We start from the raw sequence: 27,478 nt of genomic DNA, 5'->3' as shown, positions 1-27,478 counted from the left end.
ACATCATTCAATTTAGCTGCTGCGGCTTATACTCCGGTGCGCCTTATAGTGCGGAAAATATGGTAGTTACAGCAAAACTCCATGTAACGCCAACCAGATGCCTTGATTCTCAAGTGTAGTCCATTAAGAACCAACCGAAGGCCCTGTCTCACCCGTCTCTCTTCATGCTCCATCAGTCCATCTTCTTTGAGGAATTTTAAAGATAGGATTTTACCTTATTGATCCCAAGGGTACATGGGGTACATATGCAGTCAGAGTGAGCGGTACCTTCCTATAGTAGGGAACATTGGAGTTCTGTGCATGTGGGCAGGGAAGTTCAGGCTAGCCTGTCAGTCTGCTAATGCTAACTGACCAGAGTCAGCCTGAGGGAATGCCTGCATGCTATATGTAACTCAATAACACTAAATAATGATAAAGAAACTGTGTGTTTCCCCACATGGTTAAGTAGCGACCCAAAGCTAACCTGACGGCTCTGACTTATGCCTCGTGCCCACTGCACCGTCAGTCAAAGGACGTCAGAAGGCGTGGCTGACGGATGGGGGAGCTTTCCAGGGTCGTCAGAGCCCGAGTAGTGTCAGTGCTTAAATTTGCATACGTGATCTGATTGGATGACGGATCCGTCGCTGCCGGAAAAGTTACACGTTTTTAAACTTTTTGACGAGCCCTTCAGTGCACGGATCCACAATGCATGCGCATCCGTCCCCATTCAAAGTCAATGGGGATCAGTCAACGGACGGAGGCAGTGGGCACGAGGCGTTAGTGGTTAAATCCCGCCTGTGGGGCAAAGTCAACGGGAACTGTGTCTTTAAGAAGTTGTAAACTATACTCTTGTCCCCATCAATATACCATTGTTCCCCTAGCAGGCGTATACGTAGGTAAGTAGTGGGAAGGGAAAAGCTAGTATTCTGTGAACCAGTGTATCCCAAACATTTTTTCAGGGGACCCATTTTCTTTTTAATTACAAACCATCGCGACCCAAATCACAATAGGCCTTATGTATAAAATCGTGAGAAGAACAAATTTGTGCATTAATTAACATTCCTGAAAGTTTTCACTGCCAATTCCCAATCCCCTTATGAATGAACTTAAACCAGCCATTTCGAAGAGATGAATCTCAACTCTGTTTTATTCACTTGTTACTGAAAACATAATCCACACATTAAATACTTTATTAATGACACCAAAGAAATGCATTTAGGCAGAGTTAACATCTCCTTGTTTTGGCTATCTTATTGTTGTAATTTCCTCTCATCATTAAAACAAACACAATGTACATTAGCCTTCAACTAGATTCAATGTTATATTCAAAATTATCAGAACAATACAAACATTCAGTACTATCAAAGACATGGTTCTTGTTGAAAGTTTTTTTTCAAATGTTAATGTGAAAAAAAAAAAAATCTCCAGCAACCCATATGTGGTTCGCGACCCAGTCTTTGGGAAAGACTGCTGTAAACCATGAAAATTCAATGGGTAGTACTTTGTTAAAGGTCCCATGGCATGCTACTTTATGGATGCTTTAATATAGATATTAGTGGGCCCCTAACACAGTATTTGAAGACCTGAAATTCAGCCGTGGTGCAGAATTACAGCCACTATTCGCACATTGAGCTTTCCCCAAACACGCCATTATGGTGTCTGTAGCTTTAATGCAAATGAGGAGAGAGAGGCGGATGAAGGAGGAGGGTAGGGTTGTGGCCTTGAGCAGCTTGCGGCCACGGTACCATGCGCTCTGTTTACAGTGGATGTATCGCATTGCGAGGCGCACACAGCCTTTGGCCGTGTTCTGTAAATATTCTACAACACTCCAGGTGCTCCGACGGGAGTCCTGGAGCTCTATATCTAATTAATATCATACTATACATAGATATCTATATCATATATTATATATTATCACGGCCAAAAGATGTGTGCGGCTCCAGACGATATTATGAATCTCAAACGACTGCGTCGGGTTCTCCGACGTCTCTGGTACTTCCACTTCCACATCAATCTGGGGGGAGCATAGGTAGGTATTCATATTATATATATGTTATATCATATTAATGTTAGAAAACCTCAGAAAGTAAAATTTTCGGTCACTTTAACAATTCCATTTCTCACTCGGGTAGCATTTAGATTGCATTGAGATTGATTTGTTGTCACCATCTGAGCTTGTCTTGTTAGCACTCCGGATATCTTCACAATAAACATCAATAAAGTAATCTGAATTTAAATGTCTCTCCAATCCCCCTCTCTCTCCCTTTCTCCCTGTCACTCGCTCTCTCCCCTTCTGTCTCTCTCTTTCTCTCTCTAGACGGTTCCTGGCTGTCTGGTGATAATGGTCCTGGTTCTCCAGCCCCCCTCTCTCCCCCTCTAAGTGCTGTTGGGTTGGGCTACAGCTCTAGAGCCTTGACCCCCTGTTTTACCTCCCCGTACCCCAACTCGTCCCTCTCTCCCCCGCTGCCCTCCCTCTCCCAAATCTACGCCCCCCTGCCGTCCCCCTTCTACTGACGGTAGGAACACACACACACACACTGTTTGACACATTTACACACATACTGTACATGCGTGTATATGTACACACATATACATGGGGAATAGATTTGACCAGGTAAAACAAATTCAGGGTTACATATTTTTTCAATCAAATTCTGAAGTCTACATACAGCATGCATATACACGTAAAATGCACACTACACATTGATGTTTAAATACAGGGGCTGACACTAACGGTTGCCTGCTTGCCCGGGGCAACTAAATATAATATGTGGACAAGTTGAGATGATTTTTGGTTGCCCGAAAGGGCAAGTGCATTTTTTAGGGTTTGTTCATATAAAGCAGATGTTCTCAACCTTTTTAGAGCAAACGCCCCCCTGACCTTGCCCTGATCCTCTGGCGAAAATCCAGTATCGTGACAACACTACTGTAAACGTTATTGTGATTTAGTGATTTAGTTAGAAACGTGAAAGTTAAAAAATGCATATCTTTGCTACTACCTTGGACATTTAGTTATTTACATTTGCATAAAATCCAGATGAAAGCATGCAGGTCTAAATATAACTGGGCGAAAGCTTTAATAGTTTGCAACAGTGGACTGAAATCACTTCATGGCACGATGTGACCATTTGGTAAATAAGTAAACAAAAGCGAAGTGTGTTATTTTTTAAACACATACTATGTGGTAGCTAACATTCAGCTTCAGTCTGAGCTAGGATGAGTTTTCTGAGTTCCCCAAAATTAGGCCAGGTGCAAAAAGAGGCCCGTTCACGATTATGATTTGAATTTGGACAAGTGAACATTACATTCGGGCAAGTCGAACATGACCTGTACTTGCCCGATGGGCAAGTGCTTTTGAAACCTGAGTGTCAACCCAGAAATATATTTGTAGTTAAAAGCTCAGTGTTACATAAACTCAAATAGGGCAATTGTTGTCTACGTCTCATCCAAGTTATCGATGAGTAGTAGCCAATGAGATGCAGAGTAGGGTGGGTCATGACTTCGACTCTCTCCGCTAAACTCTCTTCTAGCTCCACTTCCAGACAGCTTGGAGAACAGTGAAAGCAGCCTGTTTTTATATAAGTAATTATTTGGGAGATAAGGTTAGCTTGTCAACTAAACCATGTTTTGGGTTGAGAGTTTAAGGAAAGAGGAGGGCATGATATCCCCATGGTTACGACCCACGAAAACGTAAGAATACTTTTTCAGCATCGTCGTCGTGTATGAGTGTTTCAATGAGCAAGGTTATATGTGAAATACGCTCCACCCTGTATAGGTGTCCAGAAATCTTAACCCTCATTCGGACAGGGACGTTACACCACCATTACACCAGCCACCCACACTGTTGGTTTATATTTAAGTGTCCAAAAAGTTCCTCTTCTTCTCGGACACCGCAGTCCACCTCTGATCCACATGTCTACACACGGTACCCCTTGATCACGAAAAGAACGCCACCTATATTCGCAGCAGAGTCGAACAGTGGGAAGAGTGGCAAAGACATATGATTCTACCCCTATTCTCTTAAAATGTAGGACTTATGTCAGTCACAGTGATAAGGGTTAATGTACGTCACTTATCTTTTATTTATTTGTCATTTCACGTAAAGAATACATAAAAAATTCTAATAGATGCAAGTTTTTCTTATTGTTTTTAGGGCTGCAGCTATCGAATATTTTAGTAATCGATTATTCTACCGATTATTCCATCGATTAATCGAGTAATCGGTTAAAACATACATTGCTTAATTGAAAAGTAATTATAAATAAACATGAGAAAATAACTCGTCAATTAATAATGAACAACCAATTTGTTTCCTTTTTTTTAAAAAATCCACATTTTTTATTTCAAAAATGCATGGAGTAGCAAACCATATTTTCTACCAAAAGTACCAATTTAGTTACTTTCCCATTGTCCGGTCTGCCGAGTAGAATGGGTGTTTTCTGTTGAGATGCTGCAGCATGGAAGTCGTGCTGCTGTGGTACGCCAGCTCGGTCTTGCAGTGGACACCACGGTCTTCTCATTAATGTTCAACGTGAATTGATCCCAAACCTTGGACATTCGCTGTCGCTTTCTCCTGCCCGTTTGGCTCTCCTCACTATTTTCGCTCATGTCTTCCATTTTAGCAAGTGCTAATGTTAGCCCCTAAACAAGTCAAAACATGCCACGTCTGTCCATTCTGTGGGTGGCGTATGCGCCGGTTGTGTCACACTAAAAATGGTCAGTGCGGAAAACTGACCTCAGCTGTAAAATTAAATAAACGATGACTCGAGGCAAGAAAAATTTATCCATCCTTTTTTGTAATCGAATTATTCGAATCAATCGATGAATCGTTTCAGCTCTAATTGTTTTTCTTATTGCTAACTTAAGTGCCAACTGAGGTAGTCTGAATATCACTGGTCTGAAAATCTCTGACTCACAGTTTGTTTAGAAAAATGTGGCGTGATTCATAGGAAGGGGCCTGCTCATTTTATTTTCTGGCCAAAAAAACTTGTCACCTTTTTTGGCCATCATCAGTTTTCACCCTTATTAAATATCTATGTATCTAATCCATGTTTGTCAGTACATCCTTCTCCCTATATATTGTCCTATCTATATAGGGGGAAGTGTGATCGTTATTGATCTATCAACCCTCTACCCTGTTCTAACAATATTGAGCTCAGACTCGCCAGTTCTCCCTCCTTTATCTATCCCTCTCCTCTATCTCCTCTCCTCTCCTTCCCTCTGACTCTTACTCTGTCTTGCTCTATCTCTCTTAACTCCCACTCTCTAATATCACCCTCTCATTTCCTCTCTTATCTCCAACCTCTCTTTACTGCATCATTGTCACTCTGTCCTTTAACTTCAACTCACTGACTCCTCAACACGGTCTCCCATGGTGTCCTCTCCCCCTCTGTCGCTCTCTTATCATGACGATCAAACCTCCACCGCTGTGCCTGTGCTGTCGGAAGGTCTTTGATTAGTATGCACAATGGCGGTAAGAGATAATGATGTCCGCTTTTTTGCTAATGAAGCGATTGTTGTTGATGAGCACTGATCCAACAGCCCTCTCCAACAAGGACCCAAAGAGCACATGTCACCACAGGGGGGCACTTGAAGGACCATAAGTATCTGGATGATTAAACCATTGTAGCCGTCTCTTTGCCTCACTGAAATACCCCTCACAATATTGTTTGTCAAAATGTCCCCATTGTGCTGACTCTGCCAAAGCGCTTTTAGAATAAGCACGATGTAAACAATAGCAGTAGCACTTTAGTCCTTGGAATCAATGTGCTTTGTGTCAGGACAAAGAAGGAGTGACCCGCCTTGCAAGTACTTAAAGGTCCCATGACATGAAAATCTCACTTTATGAGGTTTTCTAACGTAAATATGAGTTCCCCTAGCCTGCCTATGGTCCCCCAATGGCTAAAACTTGCGTTTGGTGTAAAACGAGCACTAGCTGTTCTGCTCGCCTTTGAAAAAACGGAGGCTAAAGTGCGCTGATTTGGAATGTCTGTATTCATGACGTCATCAGGAATCTCAGCTCCTCCCCTTACTCTGCCTGGCCCGCCCAGAGACGTTGGCCCGCCAATGAGACTCGACCGTGCGAGCGCCGCGTGTGTGTGTGTGTGTGTGTGTGTGTGTGTGTGTGTGTGAATACACACACTGTAACGCAAGTGTTTCTTGTCGGTTCTTTGACGTGTCTTGTATTTCCACAACGAGACTGTTGTGGGGGTTATCTGAGCCATGGTTGAGAAGGAATTGGGGGAAAGGAACTTTGGCTTTGACTGGCTGAAGTACATGAACTGCGACATGCCGCCGGTTGCCGCGAGGCACCATCGCCCGGCAGCGGGCAGCCGGCAGCAGGCAGCGCGCGGTTCAGTCGACTTCAGGTTGATGTGAAAGTGGAAGAACCAGAGACGTTGCAGAACCCGACAAAGTCGTTTGTGATTCATTATATCGTCTGGAGGCGCACACAGCTTTTGGCCGTGATAATATGTATTAAATGATATAGATTTCTATGTATTATATGATATTATTTAGATATAGAGCTCCAGGACTGTAACGCAAGTGTTGTACACTTCCTTGTTATTTGGATAACCTTTCTGTCGGACTCTCGTCTCTGGTATTTCTACAACGAGACTCGTATTGGGGGTTATCTCAGCCAAGGTTGAGAATGAATTGGGGGGAAGGAACTTTGGCTTTGACTCCCTCAAGAACATGAACCACGACATGGAGGAGAAAGGGATTGTTGGCGGCGAATGTCTCCAGCTTGAGACCCGCTGAGGGACCGCTGCCGGAGGCAGAGGTGCCTAAGCGCTGCCCGGCAACGATCCCTTTCTCCTCCTTGTCGCGGTTCAGTCTACTTCACATTGATGAGGACGTTGAAGAACCAGGAACGTCGGAGAACCCAACGCGGTCGTTTGAGATTCATAATATCGGCTCACACAGCTTTTGGCCGTTATAATATATATTATATGATATAGATATCTATGTAGGCTATATGATAATATTTAGATATAGAGCTCCAGGACTCCCGTGTGTTCTAGAATATTTACAGAAAACGGCTAAAGGCTGTGTGCGCCTCGCCATTGCGATACATCCACTGTAAACAGAGCGCATGGTACCGTGGCTGCAAGCTGCTCAGGGCCACACCCCCACCCTCCTCCTTGACCCGCCTCGCTCCTCCTCATTTGCATTATAGCTACAGACACCAAAACAGCGCATTTGGGGGAAGCTCAATGTGCGACTGGCTCGGAGTGGCTGTAACTCTGCACCACGGCTGAATTTCGGGAACGTCTTTGAATACTGTGTTAGTTGCCCACTAATACCTATATTAAAGAACACATAAAATAGCATGTCATGGGACCTTTAACAATGTCTTATCACTACTAAGTGCGGCCGTGGCGAGGCATAAAATGTTCTTTGGGAGAAGCGGCATAACAAAGTTATTCGGAAATATATTGTTAATAAATGTTATGAAACCAGGTTAACCTACCAATTAGATATGTAATGTGATAATGAAAAGAGATCACTACTATACGATTAAATACATTTTATTAATCCCAGATTGGAAATGTGTGTCACCGCAGAAAGTAAAGGACAGTAATAAGAATGATAAGAATTTGATTGAAGCAATAAAATAAATGTAAAGATGAAAAATTGGAACGGGTGGTTGGGGCATCACATGCCGACTGGCTTGTGTACTACACTGCTCTGCTTGCATAAATAAGTATATCTATTAATATAAATACATTATATATTTATATGCATAAGGATGGAAGGGTTCAAGTAAAAAAATGCGAACCGTTCAGTTCGCTCATAACGGTTCAGGGCATGTATGTATTGTTCAGTTTCTTTCAGTAAAAAAAATGTGTTGAGCAATAATAACGGTACCCAGTGAAACTTCGGTCTCCTTTGATTTGTAGTCGAATTTATTTATGAAAATTCACTCACTTGAAATAAATAGTAAAATACTTTCCTCACAAGCTAACTAATCGACCTACTTATAATAACATGTTGTTAAGGTTATATTAGTTATAGTTACAGTTACGATTTATTTTACTTATCTGGAGTGCAACAATGCAGAGTACTGTAGTACAATTAAATTTAAACTTTGCCCGACGTACAAACCACCATTTTGGTTTGTAAGCAGTGCGTCTTTATTTGAACTTACTTGAGCTTTGAAAGTTTGTTGTGTTACCATCAAGAGCTCAACCACCGGTGCAGCTAAAGAGCCGCCTTCTAAATTCCAGCACTGCTCAAAAAATGTTGCCTCACATTACAGCGGCATTACCGCTCATTAAGTGAATGCGACCCGCTTTACATTGAAGCTCTGCTGTAATCGAGTCAGACTCGGACAGAGAGTAGATCTGAAAATCATTGACTTCCTCCACACAGCTCTTGCATGATGTTGCGGATTTGCTTTTCCTAGCGTTATTCCCACACACACACACACACACACACACACACACACACACACACACACACACACACACACACACACACACACACACACACACACACACACACACACACACACAGTTGGGCCTTGGTTTCATAAAGCAATCTGTCATTCCAGGAACACCTGCGCTTGGTTGAGAGAGGAGAGAGACAGGAGGAGAACAGAGAGAGAGGAGACCAGGAGAGGGCCAGATGAAGAGAGCAAAGAGGGAGACCGGGGGAGAGACACAGGAGGAAAGCAGACGAAGAGAGAGAGAGAGAGAGAGAGAGAGGTTACAGAGAACATGAGAGAGAGAGGAGAGAAGACCCTACAGTGACCCGTGACTATTTCTCTCTCTCCCGTATTCAGACAGAACAGTAGAGAGGGGGAGAGCCAAACGTTTTTATTGTGTGCTTTTCTGTGTGTTCCATGCATGCCGTTGTTGAGGTTATTGTTTGTCTTTTGAACCTTTTTTGTTCCGCCTTGATTGTGAAAAATGAATAGTGTTTCTAACGTATTGTGTTTGGTTCTTCTTTGTCAAACATGATGAGGTTGAGGGAGGTGATGCTCTGAGAAGGAGAAAGAAGGGTGGGAGAGATGGAGTAGGAAAGGAGAAAGGAGGAGGGAGAAGATGGAAGGAGGGGAGGAGTAGGGGGGGAGTGTGAGGGGGAACAGACCTGGGGCAAGGAGGGGGGAAGGGAGAGATGTAGAGATGCTATAGAGAGAGGGAGGAAAGACCACAAGGGGACGGATTCAGAGAAGGCAAACATTAGTGGATTTACTCTGCCTTGATTCGTAGACCTCTTATCAGGTGGTGAATGTGGCGAGAGAGAGCGAGAGAGAAGGATTGCAGTGAGAGTCTTCATCATCCTCAACCCTCCCTTATCCTTTTGCTTGAGAAGAGGTTAATCTCAGACGCAGTTATGATGCCGACGGGGATTGCGCTGTCTGGGCTTGTGTTTTATCTGGCCAAAGCAGAGACACAGCAGGAATACAAAGAGATAACACCCAACAACATGCACCACAGCCGGGGAGCAGCAACATGCTTGCTCTACCTTCCTATCTATGTCTCTCTCTCTCTCTCCGTCTCTTCCTTGCTCTGGCCATGTCTCCTTTCGTCTCCTGTATTTCTCCTTATTTCCAATTCCGGTCTGTTACTTTCTCTTACTTACTTTCCTCTTGGGCTCTATCTCCCTATAGGTGTGTGTGTGTGTGTGTGTGTGTGTGTGTGTGTGTGTGTGTGTGTGTGTGTGTGTGTGTGTGTGTGTGTGTGTGTGTGTGTGTGCATCTTTATGTATGTGGATATATATATGTGGAACTTTTGCTGGCTCGGGTACACAAACACATTGAAACAAAGTTTGTCTCTTGTGTTCCAGCTGGCTTGGCGACTTTATTTAAATGAACACAGATGGCAATTGGACTGGAAATGGATAGGTCCCTAGGGATGGTCTAATTGGCCATTGTAACAAGTTTGAGGAAGGTTCTATTTAGAGATTTATGGAATAGTCTAGTAATCTTATGGAATGTTCTGGTTGTAGTAACACTGGCGGCACACTTACAATAAGGGATCAATCATCAAATAGGAATTTACATTAGTTGATAAGCAGTAATAAGCATTAAGTTACAATTAACAAAATTAAATAATGTTCTAGCGATCATTCAGTAACAGTTTTTTTTTCTTATGGTTCTTGTTAACCAAGGTAATAGTGTTAATGGTAACTGAGGTATTCATTCAACATTATTTAATAACCTCTACTCTTGAATAATGTATAAATGAATACCTTTGTTAGCATGAACACTGTTAGTAATTAGTATAATGTTAGTTATAATGCTTATGGCTGCATTTACTATTAATGAAAAATGTTCTTAACAATAGAAAAAAATTCTGGTTGTAGTTCAGTGGGATGTTCTGGTTGTAGTTCAGTGTGATGTTCTGGTTGTAGTTCAGTGGGATGTTCTGGTTGTAGTTCAGTGGACTGTTCTGGTTGTAGTTCAGTGGGATGTTCTGGTTGTAGTTCAGTGGACTGTTCTGGTTGTAGTTCAGTGTGATGCTCTGGTTGTAGTTCAGTGGACTGTTCTGGTTGTAGTTCAGTGTGATGCTCTGGTTGTAGTTAAGTGGACTGTTCTGGTTGTAGTTCAGTGTGATGCTCTGGTTGTAGTTCAGTGGACTGTTCTGGTTGTAGTTCAGTGTGATGCTCTTGTTGTAGTTCAGTGGACTGTTCTGGTTGTAGTTCAGTGTGATGCTCTGGTTGTAGTTCAGTGTGATGCTCTGGTTGTAGGTCAGTGTGATGTTCTGGTTGTAGTTCAGTGTGATGCTCTGGTTGTAGTTCAGTGTGATGTTCTGGTTGTAGTTCAGTGTGATGCTCTGGTTGTAGTTCAGTGGACTGTTCTGGTTGTAGTTGAGTGTGATGCTCTGGTTGTAGTTCAGTGGACTGTTCTGGTTGTAGTTCAGTGGAATTTTCTGGTTGTTGTTCAGTGGATTTTTCTGGTTGTAGTATTAAATAATGAATCATTGTGTTTGTAGTTCAATGTGTTTTTGTAGAATGATTGATGTCGTAGTGTTGTTGTTCAGTGAATAAGTCTTCTTGTAGTATTATGGATTTCCCAGAGTAGGGAGGAGAGGGAAGTGACAAAACAACCTTTTTCTCAACAACCTTAGATTTCCATTTTCCTTCTTTCATGTTCTTTCTCCTCCCTCATTAGAGAGAGAGAGAGAGAGAGAGAGAGAGAGAGAGAGAGAGAGAGAGAGAGAGAGAGAGAGAGAGAGAGAGAGAGAGAGAGAGAGAGAGAGAGAGAGAGAGAGAGAGAGAGAGAGAGAGAAAAGTCAGTGTCTGCACCATTCCTACTCACTTTCATTACCCACTAATCTAATGCTTCGCTGAACCCTTTCATGTTCATCCGAACCATCCACAGTCCCTAGCTCTCAGGACAAGACAGAATAGCAAAGTGGAAAGAGAGAGAGGGGAAAGAAGATTTGAGGGGGGTGAGGACAGGGGCAGAGTGAGGGAGGGAGGAGTGGTAGAGAATAGGCTGTCCGTGGACTAACCCCACACTGTACAGTCTGGGCTGGAGGACTAACCCCACACTGTACAGTCTGGGCTCTGGGACTAACCCCACACTGTACAGTCTGGGCTGGAGGACTAACCCCACACTGTACAGTCTGGGCTGGGGGACTAACCCCACACTGTACAGTCTGGGCTGTAGGACTAACCCCACACTGTAAAGTCTGGGCTGGGGGACTAACCCCACACTGTACAGTCTGGGCTGGGGGACTAACCCCACACTGTACAGTCTGGGCTGTAGGACTAACCCCACACTGTACAGTCTGGGCTGGGGGACTAACCCCACAGATTGATTTGTTTGGAGGATGCAGCAGAATGCAGCAGCTCATGTGAAGACACACACACACACACACACACACACCATCTGAAGAACAAACACACACACACAGGTTATTTGCGAGTGATAGAGAGAGAGTGACTGAGTTTTATTGGAAAGGGAATTGAAACTCATTGTGATTGGTTAAATGGGGAACAAATGTGATTGGTTTGCAACTGAAACGGTTGTGCTAGGACTTGATGGATGAATGTATGAGTGTGGTTAAATGACCGTGACTGGTGAAGAACCCAATGAGGAATGATTGGGATTGTTCCACAGCTAAGTGGTGAGTGCATCTGGTTACAAAGTGTGTGCCATGGTTATTTTGCTTTAGAAAATATGGCCAGTGGACTCAAGACTCCAGACCCCCAGGTTCTGTTGCAGGAGTCGATCGAGATGTTGTCTAGACCTTCCTCACGCCTCGCGCTGCGCTGGGCCGTAGACATAGCAAGAGGAAGAGGAGGAGGAGGAACAGAGATCAAGGTATCACCAGTCTGCCTCTGTGTCTGGAGCAATCGTAACAATGACAGTGTGCTCGGAGAGTGTCTGATGTTTCCTCAGCCCCCGACGAGGGCGATGGGGCGCACAGCAGGGGGGAGGAGGAGGAGGATGAAGACGAAGGAGGGAAACACTGAGAGCAGGTTTAGAGACTGCAGGGGCGGTGTGGTTCGGTGACGTCAGCCAGTTGTCTGTCTCTTACTATCCGTTCTGTAACTAGCTGTTCACCCCTTTCATTCTACCATCTTGGATGATTAAAACCGAGCCGGGAGGATTAATTTCATATCAAGTAATGCATCGGATGGGAAGACGATACCACAAAACTTAATACAAATAAAACAATTAACGCATGACTTATATTTGTTATGAAGAGCAGACTATGTATCAAACATGGATGGATATTAGACAATACTTTTATTAGACAATATTTATTCATGTTTATGTCAGATAACAGTAGCTTGTCCAACACAGCGTGTCTCTTAACAAGATGGATGCTCTGAAAGATCTCCTGCATGCAGTCCTTCATCCTTCCCCCACTGGTCACCTCCGACTGACGGAAGAAACCGTAATGTGTCTCATTTATTTCTGTCTTCTGTATATCTGTAAGTGGTCATTTATTTTCTTGTATATATTTACACTTGAGCGGATCTAGTTGTTTAGGAGCTATTATGTCAGTTTAAAACTCCCCTTTCCTTGTATGTTATGTGTTTTGATTTCTTCAGCAATGCCGTGGGTTTGTTTCCTGTATATATTAGGTCACTAGATTAGAGGTTGTTTAGATGGTGTTTATGTTGTGTGATTTGTTTTTCAAGCATTGTCTGGTTGAAATGAGTGACAGGTTGTTTGGGCGGTGTTATATCTGTCTTAAACTCTCCCCCTCCTAACTGGTCTGTATCTGACGTCTGTCTCGCTAGAGGGGACAGGAGACAGTTTACGGTTTTATTTACGGACGATAATAATCGACAGATCAATCATCTTTTCCACCGCCGGAGCATACATTAGTCTTTGACTAAAATGGGCGTTTGAGTGCCAAGTGAGGGAGAGAGGATGAGCACAAGCAACATAACTACCTACAGATTACCCGAGGTGAGAGTGCTGCCCGTCAGGCCGACGACGTTGGTGCCCCCGCAGAAACATGGGTTACTTGAACCGTCGATATTTAGTGCTGTTATAGTTTTCACTTCATTTTAAGTTCTGACACTTGGATCTCCACGTTTTGTCTCCGTTAATTATTGGAAAGTAGTGTATCATCTATCAATCATTTATCTATCATCACACACACAAACACACACAGTCACAATACAGACATCACACACACACACACACACACACAGAATACATACAGAGCACAAAAACACACACACCATCACCATACACACAGTAAACACCCACTACCGTCGCTTATCATTAATGTTCATTGACAATCAGGGGAAGTGCATGCTTTGCGCACACTTTGAACAACCCATTTGTAGTCGCCCACACACACACACACACACACACACACATCTCTCCCCCAAACCCCCCCCTGCTGTGCACATAGTCGCACGTCTGTCTGGGATGCTAATTACTTTGGATTAAGAACTTTTCTCTTTTAGATTTATCATCAAAGAACAAGAACGTTAGGGGTATATTGTGTGTGTGTTTTCGTGTGCGTACAGGCGGTAACGTGTCTGTGTGTGTGTGTGTGTGTGCGTGTGTGTGTGTGTGTGCGTGTGCGTGGGAGGCGGCGTTCCCACGGAGATGGAGAGGAGGAGGTGAGACGGGGGGGGGGGGGGGTTCGCCGATGGTTTAGAGGCGGGTGGATTGCTAATTATGCTACGCAGGGACTGTTCAATCAGCGCGGGAGGCTGGGGGGGGCTCCGGTGTTCCCGCTCCGCTGTTCAACCCGCCACACACCAGGAAACAACACAGCAACATGTACGGGACGGGGAGCGGCGGTCCGGGGGGGCTGACCGACATAATGCCGTCCGCCCGCCCGCCCGCGAGGCTACGGGCGCCCTGTAGCACGAGGCCCTGGTGAGCAGACGGCGATCCTTCCCCGTCACGTCTCCTCCCCTCCCTCGTTTCCCCTCTTCTTCCAATTGTAAACTTTTCATTGTGTGTGCTTCGGTCCACGGCCTCCTGAGATGGTGTAGCACGCTGTACCTTGCTGATTAAGGGGGATTTTCTTGCTCTTTTGGGGGGCTTAGGGGCGTGTCTCTGTATTTGGTCTGTTAAAGCCCTTTGAGACTGTACTGGTGATAAAGGGCTATACAAATTGAATTGAATTGAGTTGAGACCCTCATGATCACGGGACCTCACGTTCTGTTTGGCGACACGGATCGCTCCATACTTCGAACTGCCCACATTGACTTCAGGGGGCGGGAGTACTCACTTTGACAGACGCACTCCTTTAGCCAATCAGCAACAAAAACAAATGTGCCGCCGTCCCGTGAGGAAAAACGGCGAAAACATATTTCCCAAGAGAAGCTCTGCTTGCTTTTGGATAAAGAAGTCTGCTAAATAATGCATAACAAATCTCTGTTCTCCTCTTGCTCGTCCCTAGACACTCCTCAGCACACTCTCACCATCGTTGGAATCAGAGCTCAGAGTGGATTCTTATTTACTTATTTTATTTGTTTGTTTATCTATTAACACCCCAACTGTGGGTTCACCTTCCAGTCAGGCATGTCCTCAGACACCTCTCCTGGGGGTCCTTTGGTGGTTCAAAACCTTCCACACTACCCTTCCGGCCATGCCCCCGTAGCCCGCACATCAACCTAGTTTCTCCCTGCCTTCAAGGCGTCTTTAACCTGATTTCAACTCCATGTGGTCCTCATTAACACGGTTGTAAGTCGGGTTGTGACTCTCCACCTTGTTCTTAAACCCATATGAATTCAAGTCCGGCCTCAAGTTAAGCTGAGTTGATACCCGATTTAAACCTTTAGATCCCCCCCCCCCCTGCCCCTCTTAGACGGTTGAACCTGTAGGATCCTCTCATCCGTGCCGACTCAACACTTATCCCCTCAACCCCTGCTGCTGCCGTCCCCACCACTTAGACGCTCCGTCGACGCAAGCCCACCTGACTCCCTCAGTTAACCATCGCACACGATCAGAGCGCACATAACAGTCTCTCTCTCTCTCTCTCTCTCTCTCTCTCTCTCTCTCTCTCTCTCTCTCTCTCTCTCTCTCTCTCTCTCTCTCTCTCTCTCTCTCCATCTACCCCCTCTTTCTATCTCTCCCCCCCTCTCTCTGCTCTTCTCCCCCGTCTCTCCCCTCACTCTCCTCTTTCCCCCCCTCTTTCCCATCTCTCTCTCTCTCTCTCTCTCTCTCTCTCTCTCTCTCTCTCTCTCTCTCTCTCTCTCTCTCTCTCTCTCTCTCTCTCTCTCAGACCCATCAACAGCCCTCCTCCAGCATCAGCCTTGGCGGTCTACAACAGCCTGCTGAAGGGCTCTCGCCCCTGGGAGGGTCTTGCTCACTGTGGAGGAGGGCGACGTGGTGGGCGGTCTCCGCCTGCTAGCCCTTTAGCATGTGGGTTCTCATCCCTGTTAGACTCAGCGGCGTGACCTTCCTGTCGACTCTGCCTCGCGTCAGAGAGGGTCCGACCTCTCCGCTAGAGCCTCAGAGCGGGGCTTTCTGTCAAGCTGTGGGTTGTGACCTAGGAGCTGGACGCTTCTGGGACGGCAGTAGCATAGGAGGTGGAGCGGGTGGGCTGGCAACCGCAAGGTTGCTAGTTCAATCCCTGGAGCGTCGAGGTGCACCTGAGCAAGGCACCTCACCCTGACTGCTCCCGACGAGCAGGCTGTCGCCCTGCGTGGCTGACTCCGCCGTCGGTGTGTGAATGAGCGCATTAATGGGTCAATGTCAGGCAATATTGTCAAGCACTTTGGATAAAAGCGCTAGATAAATGCAGTCCATTTACCATTTTGGACGCAGCAGTGGAGCGAGACGGAAAAGGGAGGCGATCCCCCAGAAGACCACGAGGTCTTAGCGTGTCTCAGAGGACCCCTCAGACATCTGACCGGAGGTCCACGTAATATGACCGTCCACTTCCTTTAATCAAACTCAACGCAACGCAGACACAGAGCAAAATACAGTACATACAATAATACAGTACACAATACAAGTCCCTAATACCGTACATTACAAAATAAAAAAAATGCAATCCATAACACAATACATAATGCAATACCATAATAAAACACACTATTTTCATTATAGTCTCTGCACAATTATTTGCAAACTTTCCCCAGCCCCTCTGACCCTGTGCGGCCCGTGATGCACCTGAGCCTGCGTCTGCCCCATCCAGCAGGCCAGATGGCTGCTGTTAGAGCACCTGGCCGCCTCCTTCTACCAACCCCGCCTACAGGATCATCAAAACAAGCAACATTTGGTATTCAACCAAACTCAACTTTTGGTAAAGTTTTGCATGGTGTGTGTGTGTGTGTGTGTGTGTGTGTGTGTGTGTGTGTGTGTGTGTGTGTGTGTGTGTGTGTGTGTGTGTGTGTGTGTGTGTGTGTGTGTGTGTGTGTGTGTGTGTGTGTGTGTGTTGGTATTATTCAGAATTGGTTTTCCTAGCTTTCACCGTGAGGTTGTTAAATCTGTGTTCAGCCCTGTAAAAGCATCCATTATTAAACATGCCGAGGTTGTCTGCTCAGCCATCCGCCCACTTGCGTGATGCATACGTTTAGTGAAAGATTGAATTACATTTTGCATTTTACACAGAGTAGGTCAGACTTCATTCCTCATTAAAAGTGTACGCTACCCTATAATTTCTCGGGCGGAAGTAACGCGCAGGGCAATGTAGCGTAGCGTTGTGTGGTGCTGTGTAGCATTTTGTAGCCTTTGGTTCCCAGTCTGAACCGGGGATAATGACCTGATGTCTTGCCTTTCATGTATTCTTCCACTGTCAAGTCTTTATCAATGCACACATTTATTTAAATGATATAGAATGATGCTGGCCTGTTGCAAGACTTCTGTTACATTGGTGTGTTTGTGTGTGTGTGTGTGTGTGTGTGTGTGTGTGTGTCTATATCAGAGAGGGACAGAGATCCCTGAAGGTTAAAGAAACACCAATAATCCATTAATCAGAGAGAGATACAGAGAGTTGCCCTAGAGGCGAGATAAGGATCAGTTCTCATCCATTCTAAGGGAGGGAGGGTGAATCACAGAACGGCAGAAGAACCCAGATAAAGAAAGCAAAGACAGAGAGTTGGCACAGACAGACAGACGGAATGAGACAGGATTGAAAAAGAATTATGCAGGATGCGGATTAAGATACTGAAAAAACAAACCCCAGAAAAGAGGAAAGAAGGGTCCGATATGAGAAGGGAAGGATGGAGGGAGGCAGGGTTTGAGAAGAAAAAGAGAAAGAAAGAGAGAGAAAAAACAACTTAACTAGGCCATTGTGAGCATGTGGGGCTGTGTGTTTAGGAGCGTGTTGCTGGTTCAATTCCCTGGTGCACTTCCTTCCTTCAGACTGGAGAGGATGTGTGCACAACTCATTCGGGCCAATAGGCAGCTTGCATCACATTAGCCACACCCACTTGCCCATACATCACGTCTGTTGGTTCAGTCCTTGCTCTGCCTTACTAGGAAGAGCAAGGCATTAGGACTGACCGGAATAGGGTTTCCATCACCTGTTCAGATCAGAAGGCAGAGCAAGGCAATTTCATGATCTATTTCAATAATGAACTCTCTCTCTCTGTCTCTCTCTCTCACTCTTTATCTCCTCCCTCTCTCGCTCCTCTATCTCCTCACTGTTTATCTCTCTTTCTCCATCTGTCCCCTTTTTCTGTCTACGCTCTCTCTCTGTTTCCTCTCTCTCTCAATTGAAATACATTATTGGCATTGGTAACATGCCTCTTTTGCCATGTCGAAATCTCACTGTCACTCTCTTGCATTGTAAGATTCAGCAATACTTTGTCACACACACACACACACACACGCTCACACACACACAGTTGACAGTCTTTGTGTGAGTGTGTTTGCCAAAGGGCAGGTCCATGCCTAGTCGTCAGCTAGCCGGAGCCGTCAGGAGAGAGAGAGAGAGAGAGAGAGAGAGAGAGAGAGAGAGAGAGAGAGAGAGAGAGAGAGAGAGAGAGAGAGAGAGAGAGAGAGAGAGAGAGAGAGAGAGAGAGAGAGAGAGAGAGAGAGAGAGAGAGAGAGAGAGAGAGAGAGAGAGAGAGAGAGAGAGAGAGAGAGAGAGAGAGAGAGAGAGAGAGAGAGAGAGAGAGAGAGAGAGTAGAGTTGGAGAGGGGACAAGATGGAGAGGGTGAGAGATGATGATAGATGAAGAAGAGGTCGACGAAGGAGATGGAGAGAGACGAAGAGACTGAGATGAAGAGAGAAATTAAGAGTAAGATGAAGAAGAGAGACTAAGAAAAATATAAAGCAGAGAGAGGGGGGGAAGAGAGGCGAAGAAGAGTAATTAAAGAGCCGATGGATGAAGAAGAGAGAGGCGAGGATGAGAGCTAAAGGAGAGAGAATGGACGAAGAGAGATGAGGAAGATATGGATGAAGAGAGAGCTTTATGTGCAGCAAGGGTGCAGCTCAGTGGAAACGACACATGTCTTACTGGAGGATCTCACTCCAGTCATTCATTAGTCACTCATAAGAAATAGCCATTATTATTTATTACCAGGGCTGCAACTGGCAATGATCATGTTCATTATTTATTCATTCATTATTATTTACTCTAATTAATCGATTAATCATTGAGTCTCTCAGATCTCCTCAATAACAGCACATTCATCAGACGCGCGGCCAGGATACAAGTACAACTAGGATGTTGGGAATTTGTACTTGATGAATGACGTAATTTAAATGTGATTTGATATATCACTGAAAAAATACCTTCCCAGCATGCGATGTATCACCGCTATAGTAGTGTTCAATGCCTTTGTTGGACGGAACTTAGTTTGTGCCTCAAGGTTTAGGCTTGGGCAATATAATTTGGGCTGCTCCCTGCTCATTATCCTCGATGCACTCGTAACCAGGGTGGTGAACACGGCACATATCAATGTCTCATGTGTCCAGGTGGTCAATAACGTTGCCCCCTTCCCTTAACCCAGGGCGGCACATGGCTCAGGAGGTAGAGCAGGTTGGCTGGTATACAGGAGGTTGCTAGTTCGATCCCCTTCTCCTCCTTGCTTGCCTGGTCGAGGCGTCCCTGAGCAAAACCACCTCATCCTAACTGCTCCCGACGAGCTGGCTGTCGCCTTGCATGGTTGTGACCGCCGCCGGTGTTAAATGTGTGTATGCATGGGTGAATGTTAGGCAATGTTGTTAAGCGCTTTGAGTCCACGTCAAAATAATGTCAGGACCCAAAGGCGGGAAGAACAGAATCGTAATCGTGGATAAAAAAAATAACATCAACACAAGTGACGTAAAACATTTAGGTGTATGGAAATCGACTTCACAGCATTCAATACCTTAATTATGAATACTTCAATAATTCAACACACACACACACAAACACACGCAGACACATACACACAAGCATTTCATTATTCCAGTACACTGGTTTATAAATGCTCACCTCCCTCCCTCGTCTCTCAGTGTGGAGCCCGGGACGGATCGCCTCCGAGGGCGGGGCCAAAGCAAGCCCGCCCCGCCTCTCACGTGGGCTGTGGTGACGTCGGCCCACCTGAGAGGCGGGGCCAAAGCGAGCCCGCCCCGCCTCTCACGTGGGCTGTGGTGACGTCGGCCATGCTGGCTGTTGGCAGCGAGAAGTTTCTCTCATAAGGTGTGTGTGTGTGTGTGTGTGTGTGTGTGTGTGTGCGTTGAATTATTGTAAGTATTCATAATTTAGTTATTGAATGATGTGAAATAGATTTTCACACACCTAATTGCTTTAAATCACTTGTGTTGATGATCGTATTTATTTTTTGGTCTCAAATGGTAGGAATTGAGATCAATGAAGATACTATAAACTGTGCCTTCGTGTGTGGGATGCATCCCCATGCACGAAGAGTTCTCAACAGCTTGATTCTTTATTATTTGTTCATTCCTGTAACTATACAAGCCTAATTAAAAAGGGTAATGAAGGTTTGATTACAGCGCACTGCACTAATTTTAGTTTGACGATATTCTCTTGCAAGACGAAATAGGTTGTTGGAAATTAAATTAAGTATTTATTATAATTTTGTTCCACATAAATTAGCTTTTAGATATATACTGGAAAATCTGTCAAATTTGGACTAGAGCTGCATTAATAAAGTTGGTATTTAATGAATATATATATATTTTTTAATAATTCAAGTTTATTTGTAAGTGTGAACGAGTGAGCCAAGTGTGAACGTTTGTTCCTGGAAGATATTGCAACTACTAACTTGACCTCCATTAGGAAATCGTTCCTTATTTAAGTGTAAAATGCGTGTTCATGGAAGGTTGAATTAGGAATATCCACGAAGGCTTTCTGTAACAATAAGGGGGAGGATGTTTTACTGTCACACATATAACCAAGACAGAGAGCATGCTGGGTAAAACAACAGATCTATGAGAACCACCGATGGGCACTCTGACCTGATAATGGAAAAGTGTGTGTGTGTGTGTGTGTGTGCCCTGAATACGTCACTTTGACCTAAACAAACTTTATTTAAAAGAAGGCTTTTTCTTCTGATGAATTTCACCTTCAGCTTGGTGAAATGGAACAGATTTTCGGATTAGTCTTGGGTCAAAGACAATATTTCACACTACTACAATAATAGACTACACTAATAGATCGCTGCTATTGATATTGAATGAGTCTTTTTACAAATATCAAGGACATCGTGTGGCATCGTTGCCCAATGTGTAAACAAGACTAAACTAAAACTAAAAATGGGTGAAACTACTATCTTAATTTGTCATCGCGGTTATCATTGTTTGTGTTCAGTCGGTCTGAACCAACCCAAATGTATACAATGTCTCAAATCATATATCAAACTGATTATACGGTAGGATATAATCTACAACTAAAAAGGCAATTAAGTGTATATGTTGCTGTATCATCGACTCAAGGCAAGCTCGTCATCGGTGAACCACGCCTTCCGGCGGGAAGTCTGGTTTTAATGGAAATGTATAGTAGTATAATGGGAAGGGTTTTAGGTCTCTCCCTGTCCTGGTGTGCTAAGTTTCCCTCTCTGTTGGTATACTAGTTAACTCTCTCTCTTTTGGAATACTAGGTCTCTCTCTGCTGGTATACTAGTTAACTCTCTCTCCCTCTGTTGGTATAGTAGGTCTCTCTCTGTTGGTACACTAGCTCTCTCTCTGTTGGTATAGTAGGTCTCTCTCTGTTGGTATAGTAGGTCTCTCTTTCTCTCTGTTGGTATAGTAGGTCTCTCTCTGTTGGTACACTAGCTCTCTCTCTGTTGGTATAGTAGGTCTCTCTCTGTTGGTATAGTAGGTCTCTCTGTTGGTACACTCGGTCTCTCTCTGTTGGTACACTAGCTCTCTCTCTGTTGGTATAGTAGGTCTCTCTCTGTTGGTATAGTAGGTCTCTCTCTCTGTTGGTATAGTAGCTCTCTCTCTGTTGGTATAGTAGGTCTCTCTCTGTTGGTATAGTAGGTCTCTCTTTCTCTCTGTTGGTATAGTAGGTCTCTCTCTCTGTTGGTATAGTAGGTCTCTCTCTGTTGGTATAGTAGGTCTCTCTCTGTTGGTACACTAGCTCTCTCTCTGTTGGTATAGTAGCTCTCTCTCTGTTGGTACACTAGGTCTCTGGTGGTATAGTAGGTCTCTCTCTGTTGGTATAGTAGGTCTCTCTCTGTTGGTATAGTAGGTCTCTCTCTGTTGGTATAGTAGGTCTCTCTCTGTTGGTATAGTAGGTCTCTCTCTCTTTTGGAATACTAGGTCTCTCTCTGCTGGTATACTAGTTAACTCTCTCTCCCTCTGTTGGTATAGTAGGTCTCTCTCTGTTGGTATAGTAGGTCTCTCTCTCTGTTGGTACACTAGGTCTCTCTCTGTTGGTACACTAGGTCTCTCTCTGTTGGTATAGTAGCTCTCTCTCTGTTGGTATAGTAGGTCTCTCTCTGTTGGTATAGTAGCTCTCTCTCTGTTGGTATAGTAGCTCTCTCTCTGTTGGTATAGTAGGTCTCTCTCTGTTGGTATAGTAGGTCTCTCTTTATCTCTGTTGGTATAGTAGGTCTCTCTCTCTGTTGGTATAGTAGGTCTCTCTCTGTTGGTATAGTAGGTCTCTCTCTGTTGGTACACTAGCTCTCTCTCTGTTGGTACACTAGCTCTCTCTCTGTTGGTATAGTAGGTCTCTCTCTGTTGGTATAGTAGGTCTCTCTTTCTTTCTGTTGGTATAGTAGGTCTCTCTCTCTGTTGGTATAGTAGGTCTCTCTCTGTTGGTATAGTAGGTCTCTCTCTGTTGGTACACTAGCTCTCTCTCTGTTGGTATAGTACGTCTCTCTCTGTTGGTACACTAGGTCTCTCTGGTGGTATAGTAGGTCTTTCTCTGTTGGTATAGTAGGTCTCTCTCTGTTGGTATAGTAGGTCTCTCTCTGTTGGTATAGTAGGTCTCTCTGTGTTGGTATAGTAGCTCTCTCTCTGTTGGTATAGTAGGTCTCTCTGTTGGTACACTAGGTCTCTATCTGTTGGTATAGTAGGTCTCTCTCTGTTGGTATAGTAGATCTCTCTCTGTTGGTATAGTAGGTCTCTCTGTTGGTACACTAGGTCTCTCTCTGGTGGTACACTAGGTCTCTCTCTGTTGGTATGGTAGGTCTCTCTCTCTGTTGGTATAGTAGGTCTCTCTCTGTTGGTACACTAGGTCTCTCTCTGGTGGTATAGTAGGTCTCTCTCTGTCGGTATAGTAGGTCTCTCTCTGTTGGTATAGTAGGTCTCTCTGTTGGTACACTAGGTCTCTCTCTGGTGGTACACTAGGTCTCTCTCTCTGTTGGTATAGTAGGTCTCTCTCTGTTGGTAAGGTAGGTCTCTCTCTCTGTTGGTATAGTAGGTCTCTCTCTGTTGGTATAGTAGGTCTCTCTCTGTTGGTATAGTAGGTCTCTCTGTTGGTACACTAGGTCTCTCTCTGTTGGTATAGTAGGTCTCTCTCTCTGTTGGTATAGTAGGTCTCCCTCTCTGTTGGTACACTAGGTCTCTCTCTGTTGGTATAGTAGGTCTCTCTCTGTTGGTATAGTAGGTCTCTCTCTCTGTTGGTATAGTAGGTCTCTCTGTTGGTATAGTAGGTCTCTCTCTGTTGGTATACTAGGTCTCTCTCTGTTGGTATAGTAGGTCTCTCTCTCTGTTGGTATAGTAGGTCTCTCTCTGTTGGTATAGTAGGTCTCTCTGTTGATATATTAGGTCTCTCTTTCTCTCTGTTGGTATAGTAGGTCTCTCTTTGTTGTTATAGTAGGTCTCTCTCTCTGTTGGTATAGTAGGTCTCTCTCTCTGTTGGTACACTAGGTCTCTCTGTTGGTATAGTATGTCTCTCTTTCTCTCTGTTGGTATAGTAGGTCTCTCTCTGTTGGTATACTAGGTCTCTCTGTTGGTATAGTAGGTCTCTCTTTCTCTCTGTTGGTAGAGTAGGTCTCTCTTTCTCTCTGTTGGTGTAGTAGGTCTCTCTTTCTCTCTGTTGGTAGAGTAGGTCACTCTTTCTCTCTGTTGGTATAGTAGGTCTCTCTCTCTGTTGGTATAGTAGGTCTCTCTTTCTCTCTGTTGGTATAGTAGGTCTCTCTCTCTGTTGGTATAGTAGGTCTCTCTCTCTGTTGGTATACTAGGTCTCTCTCTCTCTCTCTGTTGGTTTACATGGTCCGTCTCGCTCTCTCTGTCTTTGTTGGCACACTAGAGGTCTCTCTCTCGCTCTCATTTGGTACACTAGGTCTCTTGCTCTTTCTCTGTGTTCGTATAGTACGACTCTTTCTCTTTCGGCATACGAGGTCTCTCTGTCACTCTGTCAGTGTTGTAATACTAGGTCGGTCTCTCTCTCTCTCTCTCTCTCTCTCTCTCTCTCTCTCTCTCTCTCTCTCTCTCTCTCTCTCTCTCTCTCTCTCTCTCTCTCTCTCTCTCTCTCTCTCTCTCTCTCTCTCTCTCTCTCTCTCTCTCTCTGTGTTTTGATATTTGGTCTCTCTATCTGTGCTGCAGTACCAGGTCTCCCTCTCGCTATGATGGTATACTAAGTCTTTCTCTCTTCTCTCTGTACTAGTATCGCTGGCTCTTTCCTTCTCTATGATGGTATGCTAAGTACTTCTCTCTCTTTTCTCTCTGTACCAGTACCATTGGCTCTATCTCTTTCTGTCTTGGTATGCCAGGTTTCTCTCTCTCTCTGTGTGCGTTGTTCATATATTGTATGTGATGTTGAGAGTTTTTTAAACGGTGTCTATTAGCCCCCCTGCCCTAAATGATGGTGAATTATGTTTGGGGCCCTCTCTATCACATTTTAAACAGAATGAGACAATGACTGATACCCAACCACACACAGACTCTCTCACACACACACACACCCACACCCACACACACAAGCACACACTGTAATGTAGATTCATTCGGGTGTGTCTATTGTGTAGAGAAGTTATTAGTAATACCGTTCTGGTTCAGTAGCCAAGGTTGCGCCGTCTGTGTGTTTGTGAGTGTGTGTTTGTCTGTTTCAGCCGTGTGTATGCAGGCACCCTTGTATGTGTATAATATATGAGTCTAATTTAATGTTGCTGTTGTTTTTTTCTTTGGTTGTGATTAGAATGTGTGTGTGTTTCGATGTCTTGTATGTGTGTATCTTGGTACCTGGGCAAAATTGTACTGGGGGTGTCTGTACATAATAATGTAGTGTATTTGTTTGTGTGTGTGTGTGTGTGTGTGTTTGTGTATGTGTGTGTGTGAGAGAGTTTATGCGTGTATGAGTGTGTTGAGGCTATTTTAAATAACTCAAAGGAGCCACATTTTAAACTGATGTCCCTAAAACACCTTCACCACCAAGTTTTTCCCCTTCAAAGTAAAAGTCCTCCAAAGTCTGCTGAACACCCGCACAAGACATAACTACCACAATAAAAGTCCTCTTATGATCACATACCCTTGAGTGGGCTCCGATTGTATCCTTGGATTCATTCCAACCGACCAGATCAGCGTTCCGATTGGTCGGGCATTGCGGCGACAGAACCGCAAGGGGGCTGTTTGGACGAATATTCCGGCAGCGGTTACCATAGCGATTTTAGATCGCTTCGCCACGACTTCAATCGCACGCCTTCAGGGCATTAAGGCACACGCACGCTTATTAAAAAAACCTTTCTCATCTTCTTATGTGAGCTTAAGAATGTTAATAACTTCTGGCGCTGAATTTTTTATATATCTTTTATAGGTTTTTCTTTTAAGGATAAGAGACGGATTAGAGGGCGGATTAATATTGATTTTTATCTGTGTCGGTCGGCCTTGAGAGAAGTGGAGTAATTCTACCTTCTTCAGCTTTTAGAAATGCACTGGACAATCTGTAAAACTAGGACTTGAGCTACACATAGTAGTAATTCACAGTATTGTTTTTTCATAAATGTTTGCGTTTCTTTTAATTGTGAACGTCTGGGCCAAGTCTGTTCCTGGGGGACTGAGCTAGAACAAAAACTGCAGAGTCACATTTTCGTTGATTCCTGAATTTTCGTGTGAAAAAGTGCCTCAAGTTTCTTCCTTGAAGACAGTTCTGGGTAAAGCAGCAGATCTATGAGAACCACTGAGAGCAAACTGATTGACTTAATAACCTGAATATTGTGTGTGTGTGTGTGTGTGTGTGTGTGTGTGTGTGTTTGTGCGTGTCATGAAAGCAACCCTTAGACCTATACAAACTTTCTTTAAAAGGCGGCTGTTTTTCCTTTTCTTCCGATGTCTTTCACCGTCAGTGGAAGGTGCCCTCGAAAACGAAATTGATGTCTTGTCCCAGATCCTTCCGACACATTATCTGTTATCTGAGGCGACACGGAACACCCAATCGGTTCCCCAATGCACAATCCGCAACCCACTCTATCTGTTAGCGACAACAGAATCAAACGTTTATGTGAACTTATCTGGTAGCTAAAGCAGAAACAAACGTACCCTTTAGATAAAATAGAACCAGGCACACCCCATCTGTTAACCAAAACAGAATCTTTGTTTGCCGGAGAATACACCACTTATTCTATTTGAGTACACTTAAAGAGAGCCGAAAAACACCCACAAGAGACCAACCCTCTTTATTTGTTAGCGAAAATAGATCGGAAGAAGCACAGCCCTGATTGTTCGGCGTCTGTGTTTTGTTTAAACTGTGACTTATCACAGAACGTTACGATTATGTTAAACCCAGGAACACTCAAAAATACCTTTTCCATGTCTGTGTTTGTGTCGGGGAACCTCCTAAAACCTCTGTTTAATGTTCAGAGAGACTTACAGTTAAACACTGCGCGTATCTCAACCGCCAAATCTAGCCACGGTTACCAGACATTGCTTTGGACAGGCCTTCTACGTTGTCTTCAAACGTCCAATGAAGGCTAGGTTTGTTTGGAAGGGGACAGTTTGGACTTAGGCTAGCTAACAGTTGATGATATAATCATAATATATACATATATATTTTCATAATATAAAAATGATATATACATATATAATGATATATCTTAGTGAGTATTTAGATGGATCAAGTTTGTACACATCAAGCACAACTGTAGAATTAGAATGAACAAAACAACTTAATTCTTTCAGTTTTAGAGACCATTTTATTTATTTACTTTTGCTCTTGTCGCAGAGAGGAAGTGACCTCGTACAGCTTTCTGGTGAATCAGCAATAACCTCCACAACTTTCAGAGCTAGACACCATTCTATTGAAGGTAAAAACCGAGGCAGAAACACGCACGCAAACAAACACACATTCGCTGAGACACACACATGGGCCAAACAGACACAACTCACAACTAGACAAACTCCCAAATACACACATACACAAAAAGCCATCGTTTCTGTGTGGACCATTCTTGCTTGAAAATAGACAACCTTTGAATAGTGATTTCAGGGTAACTCTTGGAGGAAACTGAACTAGTGTTTTGTTGCTGTTTGTAGGTGTGTAAGGACCCATTCGTCAGGGCTGTAAAGGTGCAAGTGCATACTGTTTCCATCAAGATTTTTTTCTGATTGTTGGCAACAGCTGGAAAACTTTAGTAGAAACTTACTTAGCCCCCCCCTCTGTCAAGTCTCCACCAATCGCGTTCACACTCAGGCACGCGCTCACAAGCAAACACACATTCCTATAAAAACACACAGACACACACACACACACACACACACACACACACACACACA

General features: G+C 44.3%; 1 protein-coding gene across 2 annotated transcripts in view; it reads left to right on the top strand.

Moving 5' to 3' along the window:
- rbm46 (RNA binding motif protein 46) overlaps positions 1–8,629 on the top strand; it is a 52,099-nt gene extending 43,470 nt beyond the window's left edge. For both annotated transcript variants that reach the window (XM_030339214.1, XM_030339213.1), the window contains exons 10-11: positions 2,297–2,495; positions 8,537–8,629. In XM_030339214.1, coding sequence (XP_030195074.1) covers positions 2,297–2,493 — 197 coding nt within the window. In that variant the 3' untranslated portion in view covers positions 2,494–2,495; positions 8,537–8,629. The remainder of the gene's footprint in view (positions 1–2,296; positions 2,496–8,536) is intronic.
- The last annotated feature ends 18,849 nt before the right edge of the window (positions 8,630–27,478 follow it).

Source organism: Gadus morhua, chromosome 17, assembly GCF_902167405.1.
Source record: "Gadus morhua chromosome 17, gadMor3.0, whole genome shotgun sequence".
Lineage (NCBI taxonomy): Eukaryota > Metazoa > Chordata > Actinopteri > Gadiformes > Gadidae > Gadus > Gadus morhua.
The sequence above is the reverse complement of the archived record's forward strand: the minus strand, read 5'-3'. Positions and strand labels throughout refer to the sequence as shown.